This window comes from Microtus pennsylvanicus, chromosome 5 (assembly GCF_037038515.1).
Source record: "Microtus pennsylvanicus isolate mMicPen1 chromosome 5, mMicPen1.hap1, whole genome shotgun sequence".
Classification (NCBI taxonomy): Eukaryota; Metazoa; Chordata; class Mammalia; order Rodentia; family Cricetidae; genus Microtus; species Microtus pennsylvanicus.
In genome coordinates this window covers 135785636-135797656 of record NC_134583.1, presented here as the reverse complement: position 1 = coordinate 135797656, position 12021 = coordinate 135785636, and the positions used below count along the sequence as shown (strand labels likewise).

General features: G+C 44.0%; 1 protein-coding gene across 2 annotated transcripts in view; it reads right to left on the bottom strand.

Annotated features, from left to right (window-relative positions):
• The window catches only part of Atrnl1 (attractin like 1), a 597040-nt gene that overhangs the window by 400787 nt on the left and 184232 nt on the right, over positions 1-12021 (bottom strand). For both annotated transcript variants that reach the window (XM_075974528.1, XM_075974530.1), the window contains exon 25: positions 8971-9032. In XM_075974528.1, coding sequence (XP_075830643.1) covers positions 8971-9032 — 62 coding nt within the window. The remainder of the gene's footprint in view (positions 1-8970; positions 9033-12021) is intronic.

Here is a 12021-nt window from a genome sequence, read left to right as displayed (position 1 = left end):
TGCCCATTTGAGACAGTAAGAGCTAAACTAGGTACAGGAATTTGCTCAAGTGTTTTACCAAAAGCAACAGAAATATGGGATTTGGGAGGTTATCTGATGATGGCAACAATATAGGAATTCGATGAAAAGAAATCCAAGGGTTTCACTGCGAAATTTCAGAAACATGAGCAATATAAAGTCTAACTTGGGACTTCAGGGGATACCACAGCGTGACACGGAATGAGTCTCAGAGGCCTGGGGAAAGGAGTGACATATACGGGCAAAACTGAACCTCACGAGTTACCCTGAGGGCGGAAGAGGGGAAACCTGCATGTAAGACAGGAGTATGCTGGGAGAGACAGTGCCGGAACACCAGAAGAACCAGCCAGCAGTTACGTGCCATGGGCAGGCCTAGAGTCTGCACAGTCTACCTGGCCACTGGTATACGTTGGTGAGTGAGCCATTAATGTGTGAAGAAGTTTGTTGGCTTTCTTCTGCAGACCAGAGCTGAAAAGAGCAGACAGCCATAGGACTACCGTGGTTACTGCCATGATGAAATGGGTCTCCAAAATAATAGATTCATTCACAGCCAAATACAAGAGCCAGAATTATCAAAATTATGGAAGTGGTCCACAAAGATTAGTTGTCATGGTTCATGAAGACTTGTGTCCTGGGCTTGAAGAGATGACTGACCTTCTAGAGAACCCAGACTTGACCCCCTACTCCCACATGGTGGCTCACAATTGACTATGACTCCAGTTCCAAGGGATCCCCTGCTCTCTCTAGCCTCAATGGGCACCAGGCAGGCACGGGATGCACACACATACATGAAAGCTTAACACCGACCCACAAGAAACAAAGCACTGTTTCCTTTGAGGCACAGTAAGAGGTCAGGCAGCAACAGTGCTTTGTAACATCGTTTGTTTAAAGGGACACGACAGAGCACCAAGGAGTCTATGAAGTCAGGACTCTCTGCTCGGTCCCAGGAGTCTCTGTGAAGTCAGGACCCTCTGCTCAGTCCCAGGAGTCTCTGAAGTCAGGACCCTCTGCTCGGTCCCAGGAGTCTCTGTGAAGTCAGGACCCTCTGCTCGATCCCAGGAGTCTCTGTGAAGTCAGGACCCTCTGCTCGGTCCCAGGAGTCTCTGTGAAGTCAGGACCCTCTGCTCGATCCCAGGAGTCTCTGTGAAGTCAGGACCCTCTGCTCAGTCCCAGCCAAGCTCATTCAAATCCAGAATACACTGACTAAACCAGCAGGCTAGCCCTTAGGAGGAACCATGAAACAACTTGAAAGGTTATAAATTGATCCCCGTCATAACTTGAGTATATACCCATCTTGCTCCCTATTGTTTGACAAAAAAAAAAATCCTAACAGAAGCAACTAAGGGAGAAAGGGCCAATTTGGTCACAAATCTGTTTTCCCCTAGAAAGGTCAGAGTGGCAGGAACGTGAAGTGGCAGGCAACTAACATCTGCAGTCAAGACCTACAGCAACAGATCCACGCGTGTGAGCCACTGTTCTCTACAGCAACAGATCCACGCGTGTGAGCCACTGTTCTCTACAGCAACAGATCCACGCGTGTGAGCCACTGCTCACTACAGCAACAGATCCACGCGTGTGAGCCACTGTTCTCTACAGCAACAGATCCATGCGTGTGAGCCACTGCTCACTACAGCAACAGATCCACGCGTGTGAGCCACTGTTCTCTACAGCAACAGATCCACGCGTGTGAGCCACAGTTCACTACAGCAACAGATCCACGCGTGTGAGCCACTGTTCTCTACAGCAACAGATCCACGCGTGTGAGCCACTGTTCTCTACAGCAACAGATCCACGCGTGTGAGCCACAGTTCACTACAGCAACAGATCCATGCGTGTGAGCCGCTGTTCTCTACAGCAACAGATCCACGCGTGTGAGCCACTGCTCACTACAGCAACAGATCCACGCGTGTGAGCCACAGTTCACTACAGCAACAGATCCACGCGTGTGAGCCACAGTTCACTACAGCAACAGATCCACGCGTGTGAGCCACTGTTCACTACAGCAACAGATCCACGCGTGTGAGCCACAGTTCACTACAGCAACAGATCCACGTGTGTGAGCCACAGTTCACTACAGCAACAGATCCACGCGTGTGAGCCACAGTTCACTACAGCAACAGATCCACGCGTGTGAGCCACAGTTCACTACAGCAACAGATCCACGCGTGTGAGCCACTGTTCACTACAGCAACAGATCCACGCGTGTGAGCCACTGCTCACTACAGCAACAGATCCACGCGTGTGAGCCACTGCTCACTACAGCAACAGATCCACGCGTGTGAGCCACTGTTCACTACAGCAACAGATCCACGCATGTGAGCCACTGTTCACTACAGCAACAGATCCACGCGTGTGAGCCACTGTTCACTATAAGAGATTCACGCATGTGAGCCACTGTTCACTACAGCAACAGATCCACGCGTGTGAGCCACTGCTCACTACAGCAACAGATCCACGCGTGTGAGCCACTGTTCACTACAGCAACAGATCCATGCGTGTGAGCCACTGTTCATTACAAGAGATTCACGCATGTGAGCCACTGTTCACTCAGTCTTTCCGTCTTACTCAGTACAGAACCCAGGAAAAGTTGGTGCCCACATGAGGGTGAGTCTCCCTAGAGCAAAGAACAGAAATCGACATAACCCCTCACAGGAACGCCTTGACACCGTAGGGCACAAGGGTCTACCCCTGCTCACGGGGTTCATTTTGAGGACAGTTTCTGGCCAGCCAGCATTTCTTGTTTGTTCCTGTGCTCCCTCTTCCCCTTCAGGGCATTTCATATTGTGTCGATTTGACAATCAAAACTAATCATCACACACACACACACACGTATACACCTAGGTGTACCGCTGGTAATCATCACACACACGTGTACACATAGGTGTACACCAGGTAATCTTCACACACATAAACACATAGGTGTGTACACCGGGTAATCATCACACACATGTGCACACATAGGAGCACACTGGGTAATCACACACGTGTATACATAGGTGTATACCAGGTAATCATCACACACGTATACACATAGGTGTGTACACCGGGTAATCATCACACACGTGTACACATAGGAGTACACAGGGTAATCATCATACATGTGTACACATAGGAGTACACAGGGTAATCATCATACATGTGTACACATAGGAGTACACAGGGTAATCATCACACACACACGTATACACATAGTTGTACACAGGTAATCATCACACACACGTATACACATAGGAGTACATAGGGTAATCATCACACACACACACACACACACACGTATACACCTAGGTGTACCGCTGGTAATCTTCACACACATGTACACATAGGAGTACACCAGGTAATCATCACACACATAAACACATAGGTGTGTACACAGGGTAATCATCACACACATGTGCACACATAGGAGCACACTGGGTAATCACACACGTGTATACATAGGTGTATACCAGGTAATCATCACACACATATACACATAGGTGTGTACACCGGGTAATCATCACACACACGTATACACATAGGTGTACACAGGTAATCATCACACACGTGTATACATAGGTGTATACCAGGTAATCATCACACACATATACACATAGGTGTGTACACCGGGTAATCATCACACACACGTATACACATAGGTGTACACATGGTAATCATCACACACGTATACACATAGGTGTACACAGGTAATCATCACACACGTATACACATAGGAGTACATAGGGTAATCATCACACACACATATACACATAGGTGTACACCGAGTAATCATCACACACACACGTATACACATAGTTGTACACAGGTAATCATCACACACACGTATACACATAGGTGTACACAGGTAATCATCACACACGTATACACATAGGTGTACACAGGTAATCATCACACACACGTATACACATAGGAGTACACCAGGTAATCATCACACACGTATACACATAGGTGTGTACACCAGGTAATCATCACACACATATACACATAGTTGTGTACACCGGGTAATCATCACACACACGTATACACATAGGTGTACATAGGTAATCATCACACACATGTGTACACATAGGAGTACACAGGGTAATCATCACACACACGTGTACACATAGGAGTACACCAGGTAATCATCACACACATATACACATAGGTGTGTACACCGGGTAATCATCACACACACATATACACATAGGTGTACACAGGTAATCATCACACATGTGTACACATAGGAGTACACAGGGTAATCATCACACACACGTGTACACATAGGAGTACACAGGTAATCATCACACACGTATGCACATAGGTGTACATAGGGTAATCATCACACACACGTATACACATAGGAGTACACAGGGTAATCATCACACACACGTATACACATAGGTGTACACAGGTAATCATCACACACACGTATGCACATAGGAGTACACAGGGTAATCATCACACACACGTATACACATAGGAGTACACAGGGTAATCATCACACACACGTATACACATAGGAGTACACAGGGTAATCATCACACACACGTATACACATAGGTGTACACAGGTAATCATCACACACACGTATGCACATAGGAGTACACAGGGTAATCATCACACACACACACACACACGTATGCACATAGGAGTACACAGGGTAATCATCACACACACGTATACACATAGGTGTACACAGGTAATCATCACACACACGTATACACATAGGTGTACACAGGTAATCATCACACACACGTATGCACATAGGAGTACATAGGGTAATCATCACACACACGTATACACATAGGTGTACACAGGTAATCATCACACACGTATACACATAGGTGTACACCCGGGTTTATTTCACTCAAAGTTTCATATAGGAGTTCATCATCAAGGCAGGAGCTGGTGATGCAGAGGTCAAGGAGGGGAGCTGCCTTCTGCCTCGCTCAGCCTGCTGTCTGATAGATCCCAGGACCAGCAGCCCAGGGATGACACCGTACACAGGGGCTGGGCCCTCCGCATCAATCAAGAATTTAAAAAGTGTCTATATCCGGAGCTCAGGAAGGCATTTCCTCTACCACGGCTCCAAGCTCCTTTCAGACAATTCTGACTGTGTCAGGTTGACACAGAACCAGCCAGCACACGGAAGAAATGTATCTGAGATGAGAAATTTCAGTTACCTAAGACCTACAGCATCACCGTGGCTTCTTATTGGAGTTCAGTGTTGAGAGGGCAGAGGAGGTAAAATTCTAGCTGAACTGTGGCTCACAGTAGGGACACATGTCTGTGAATCCACCTAGCAGTAACCTCCCTCAGAGTAGCCACACATGTCTATGAACCCACCTAGCAGTAACCTCCCTGGCCTTTCAGGGTGAGGTTAGAATGTATGTATGTATGTGTGGTTCAGTAACTAATTCCATCCCCAGCTTATAAATCAAGTAGGAAAAACACTGACAACTTCCAAGACTGCTACAACCTGGTTCAGATATTAGCTACCCCAGGTGCACAATGGGAATTCGTGGCACCATTAAAAACATGCCTGCCATATTTCTATATAACTTACTTCCTTAAATAATACAGATTTTTGAGATTAAGAAATATTTGTTATTCCATTTCACATAAGGGAAAAATATCATAGAAATAACTTTCATTTCTGTAATAATTTACTAAAATATTTTATCACATTCCCAAAAAGCAATAAAAAATCCTTAGAACCTATAAATATGAAATGACTGAGACTCGAAGGAGACGGGAGACCTACTTCAGACAGCACAAGAGCCAAGATCAGGGCCAAGCCGTGCCTATAAATGATTTTCCTGGTCCTGGCTCAATTGCGTTTGCCACCAGAAGTCTCCAGAATACGGAGGTAAAACAAAACAAAATAAAACAAAAACCCATGATACAGTGTGTCAGAAGCGACCCTAGCAAGCTTACTAAGCAGGAACTGGCTCATCCACTCAGGCTGACCCAGTGCCTGGCCCCAAATAGCAACAGGGGCAGAGGCAGGCTGGCTTGACAGGGAAGTCCATAAACTTTAACTTGTTTCAAATTTAGTGGTGGTCTTCTAAAAAAGTTAAGTTAATGAACTTCAAAATATTCTGTCTATGCATTTTCCTAACAATGAGATGATTTTAAATTATCTAATTTACATTTCACTACTAGAAGAAATTTAAATGACAAAGAGCCCACCAAACATATTCGATCACACACAGTGATTAGAATATTATAATTCACTTTGCCTATAGTGGCAGCCTGATAAAGGGAGTCATCTCTAATATATGATATACACTGAACTAGCTTTCTTCTCCTTAATAAAAGACCAATGAATTTAAATGTATGTACACAAATTCAGAAGCTCCAAACCTCAAATATCTAAATACTTTCGACGCAAATTCATTCACCTGTGAATTTTCACACATAACTGAATATTCTAGTATATGTTGGTCCATACTAATTTATATCAAGGGTTTTAATTTTAATGTCTTAAATATTGTTCATTCAATCATAACTCCTACTGTTTTCTGAACATACACCAAATCTCTGTTACTAACCTTAACGTTCGTTTTATTCTCGGGAACAAACTCATAAACCATGAATGCGTCTCCGAGGTTCACCTTTAAGGAAAATGTGGAAAGCAGGCCTGACCCTCCCGCACCGGTGCTGGGTAAATGTGCTCACGGTATGAAGTGTTAACCATCAGTGCTACTGCGCACGCAGACAAACATCGTGGCTTTCAGAGCGGAGGGCCTAGCATGACAACGATTTTGAACACACAGGAAATGAGCAGAGAAGGTGAATAGGGAGGAAAGCATTTCAGCCCCTGCCTGGCCGTGGAGGTGAGCGATGAGACATGGGATTAAGGCCCTATCGAGGAATCAGAAGAGATTGTGGTAAGCAGATTGCAGCTCAACTATAAAGAACAGTCCGTTAGTGGATGACAGAGAGGGCCATCCCAGAGATGCTTCTGGTTATTAAACATACTCAGGCATGAGCTAGCTCAAACGCTGGAAAAATCAATTGGTCCACAGATGTTTCCTGGCTCAGTACCACTCCCGTGGACTGCCACACAGCTCTTGTCTCCACTGCAAACATGTTACATAGATGCAAGGGTATGGTACACATGGAAATATTTGAAGAGTTTACTGTCTGTCTCTTAACTGGAAGTATTTGTAGACTCCAGTGGAGAAGATACAAGAAACAGTGTGGACCCCAACAAGATCCCCAAGCGAATGATTGCCTGGCATTGGGAACAGGGTGAGGTGCTTGAGTTGCCCAGACAAGCCTGGGGCTGAGTGAAGCTCCTGCTGCAGTCGGCTAAAGCTGTAGCAGGGTGAGGGCTGCACCTCATGAGAGGAACCATAGTTGTCTAATCTGCACAGATCCTGGAGGACAGCCCCGAGCTGCACCTCATGAGAGGAGCCGTAGTTGTCTAATCTGCACAGATCCTGGAGGACAGCCCTGAGCTGCACCTCCAGGAAAAAGTTCACAGTAGAGCTGATGTGAGGTCTCAACACAGCTGCCCCACCTGGACGGCTGCCCCACCTGGAACAGTATCTCCCCCAAGCCCAGGGTTCCTTCATTTATAACCACGTGAATGAAAATGAGATGCCCTGGTCTGCATGCTTCTGGGACTAAGAACCCTGCTCTCTTTGAGAAAAAGTAATATCAGGAAAAAAAAATCAACCCACAGTTGTCCATGTAACATTATAATACAGAGCATTTTCTAAAGTTGTTTAAGTTTGGAATTCCTTTTATCTTAAGGACCATCTTAATGGTCATCATAAAATCTTCAACCAGCAACTGAAGGAAGCAGATGCAGAGATCCACAGAGAAGCACTGGTCCCAGCATCTGGAGACCAGCCCAAGAGAGGGAGGAGAGATAATATGAGCAAAGAGGTCAAGACCATGATGGGGACACCCACAGAAACAGCTGACCTGAGCTAGTGGGAGCTCACTGACTCTGGACTGACATCTGGGGAACCTGCACAGGACCAAACTAGGCCCTATGAATGTGGAAGACAGTTGTGAGGCTTAGGCAGTCTGTGGGGCCACTGGCAGTGAGACCAGGATTTTTCCTTAGTGCTTGAACTAGTGTCTTGGAGCCCATTCTCTTTGGAGGGAAACCTTGCTCAGTATAGATACAGTGGGGAAGGCCTCAGTCCTGCCTCGAAGTGATGTGTCAGACTTTGTTGACTCCCCGTGGGAAGTCTTACCCTCTCTGAGGAGTCTATGGGGGAGGAGGAGGTTGGGAAGGGATGAGAGGAAGGAGTGGAAATGGGGATAGATATATAAAATGAGAAAATTTGCATTAAAAATTCTTATATCAAAATAGAACGTACTTTAATATGTAACAGAAGTCAAGATCTGGGGACATGGCTCCATCCAAAGGTAGTTACAGTGCTTCTAGCTTAGGGACCCTTCAAGGCAGAACCATGTTTTCTTACCACACATTCAACACGTCAGCAAGCACACACAATTAGTCAATTAAGAATTGAATTGATTCAACTCTAGAAGATCTAACTGATCCATGAGGAATGTGTGCTATTAATTTCATTAATTAAAGTAGTCTGAGTTATTTATGTGAAAGGAAAGGGCAAACTGATGTCTTCCTACTGAGTCCAGTGGGCACAAAGTGGTATAAAAGATCTCACAGACTACATCACCAGTACGGCCCAGCTGCCCTATGGGACACACATGACATGCATTCAAGGAAAAGAAGAGTAAGGTAAGCAACTGAAAAATAATCTGACAGAAAACACACACACACACACACATGCACACAACATGCATACACACAGTCAACGAAGCCAGTTTCCTGAAGAAACGCACACAGGCATACGCATAGGCACTGGCACGCACACACACACACACACATGCACACAAGCACAGGCACACACACACACACACACACACACACACACACACATGTTCACGCACATGCACACGTGCACACACAGCAAAGCCAGTTACCTGAAGAAGGTGACGAAGAACTGCACGAGGTCCATGATGGTGTTGTGCTGGGAAAACGCAATCTGCAAACCAAAACACAAGAAAGCTTGAACTTGCTGAGCCGAAACTCTTCAAAACATGGTTATGTTCACAGCACGTATATAATATTTATAACTCAACAAAGGAGCTGGAATTACCATACCATAAATAAAATACATACATGAAAACTTTACCTAGAAAACCAAATTATTAACTACTAATTATTAATCACTAATGATGACCATTCTATAGATTATGATACTGAGCAGTTAAGATCTATTATTAAATTAAATCATAAATGTGAGCTGTGTGTTCCATGTGAAATACTGTGACATACTAAACGTGCCCAACAGAAACTGGCATTCGGGTTCTTTATCTAGTAATGATCATGTTTTCAATTAACACAGCTGATAATTACTTGTTTGAAAGAAACTCAATTGCATTATAAGAAACCAAGAAAACTTTCTTCCCCAATAAAGCTTTGTCCACAAAAGTGGAATACATACATACCTACATAGGTTTTATTCTCTGTACGTTGAAATATGCTAATTCATTTAAAAATTCCACATTAATAAGACATAAACCTGACAGTGAACCTAGAAAAGTATCTAAGCGTGTCTCTGCTTCAGTGAACGTCACAGGTTCTGTGCTAGCATCTTCCTTTAGGAACTGTTAAACACCAGCAGCAATAGCGTGGTGTCTGAGAGCAACGCCATGGACCAGAAACATGCTTCTCACAGTAACCTCAGATGGTTTAGAAAACAGTACAGCCGTGGATCTTAGTTTGCCTCTACTGGGTGCTAATAAAGAAAGCATCTGCTTCATAGCATTAGAAGAAAACAAAGAAATAGAAATAAAAATATAACAAAAACTATGTCTATAACACTAGGTATAGATTATTAGATTTGATGCCGCAACTATTGACCTTTGATATCATACACAGATGAAACAGTCAACCACAATGATATCCATACAAAGCTGAGTTAAAGTATTAACTATGGCTATGGATAGCTTGTTTCTTCTTAGTGACCTTTCAACAATGTCTTTAGAAGGACATATCAAAACAGATTGATAGTGCTGAGTCTTCTCATGTTCTAAACAGCTACGAGACTGGAGGAAATCGGTAACAATTCAGACACTGGATGAGTGACGGAGAAGGACCGTGACTCTGAGCTAAGAAATACACAGATGTGCCCTAAACCTGATGTCAGTGTGGCCTCACGGGACAAGAAATAGCAAGTGAGTTTGTCTGCCTCTTTGATTTTTCTGTGTGTGTGTCCATGGTGAGGGAGGCACGTGGTTGTGTATATGTGTGTGCATGTATGTGTGTGTGCATATGCATATGTGTGCATGTATGCGTGTGTGTGTGCATGTATGTGTGTGTGCATGTGTGTGCATGTATGTGTGTGCATATGTGTGTGGGTGTATGTGTGTGCATGTATCCATGTGGGTGTATGTGTGTGCATGTATGTGTGTGGGTGTGCATATGTGTGTGGGTGTGCATATGTGTGTGGGTGTGTGGGTGTGCATGTATGCGTGTGTGTGCATGTATGTGTGTGGGTGTGCATATGTGTGTGGGTGTATGTGTGTGCATATGTGTGTGGGTATATGTGTGTGCATGTATGCATGTGGGTGTATGTGTGTGCATGTATGTGTGTGGGTGTGCATGTGTGTGTATGTGTGTGCATATGTGTGTGGGTGTATGTGTGTGGGTGTATGTGTGTGCATATGTGTGTGGGTGTATGTGTGTGCATATGCGTGTGGGTGTGTGTGGGTGTGTGGGTGTGCATGTATGCTGGGAGGGAACCAAAGTCTGTGAGCACCCGGGAGCATTCTGGGTGAATGCTTATCACGAGCTGTAGCTGCATCCCCAGCACCTATGGGAGATTTTAAAATTAATCGGTTAATTAATTAAAACCTTGAGTAAATTAAGCAATTAGGTTTCTGACTTACACATGCAAACTTAAATATATTACATTCAAGTCCAACAAGTTTCTAAGCAATGGAATTATAAAGAGTTTGTACATAAACTAAGAAAACTAAATTATTTGCATAAGATTGTACAAGGTATAGATAAGATGAAATGTGTTAAAATTTCTAAAATTTGAGTTAAGTATATGTTTCATCACTAACAGAATAAGAAAGAGTTAGATTAGAGTAGCTAGAGAAGGTATTTTTAAAAGATGATACTAAAAAGACTTTTTAAAATAGAAATATTTTTAAATTTTTTTTATCCCAGATTAGAATCTGGTGGATATGTAGTTTATCAAAGACTATATTCAATGCCTTAAATATTTGTTAAGAGGAGACCCAGCACACAGGCCCCAAGCGGCAGAGACCTTTGGAAATCACGAACATGTTTGCTATTTCATAGACACCGGAGGAGTGTGGAGCCACTCTGTCATCAGAAACAAATCGGAGGTGTGAAATTAGAGGAACGAGAACCACCCTGCAGCACCTCCTTTGCTGGCTGCCTCCCTCCTGCCAGGACTACACAGAAACTGGGAGGGACCAGCGCCTGTACCTCTCTCGGATTTACCCTGATGTGCAAGCTGAAATCAAAAACATTGCTGACTTTTGTGAAAACATCTAACTCTTTCTTATTCTGTCAATGATGAAACATAAACTAACTCAAATTTTAGAAATTTTAACACATTTCATCTTACCTTGTACAATCTTACGCAAATAATTTAGCAAAATGGCATTAAAATTACATCTATTATCACATTTGTCTTTGTTTTATTTACTCAGTTATTTTCTCCTCAGTTTTGTTGCTATATGGACTCGCACACAGCAGGAAAACCACATGGAAAATATTTATACTGGCTCGAATTAGAGTCTGTGCCCATCTAAATTTACTGTGATATTGTTGGCTATTCCTACTACTTATGCATCAATTAGGAAAACCCAAGTCTTCTGCTAATAACTGACAGACATTCCAGGTCATCAGAGTAACACTGGCACCGCACAAGGGAACTGGCAAGAGCGGCTCTTGAGTGGTGGCCAGGGTGTGCTTTGCCCCAGCAGTGTGTT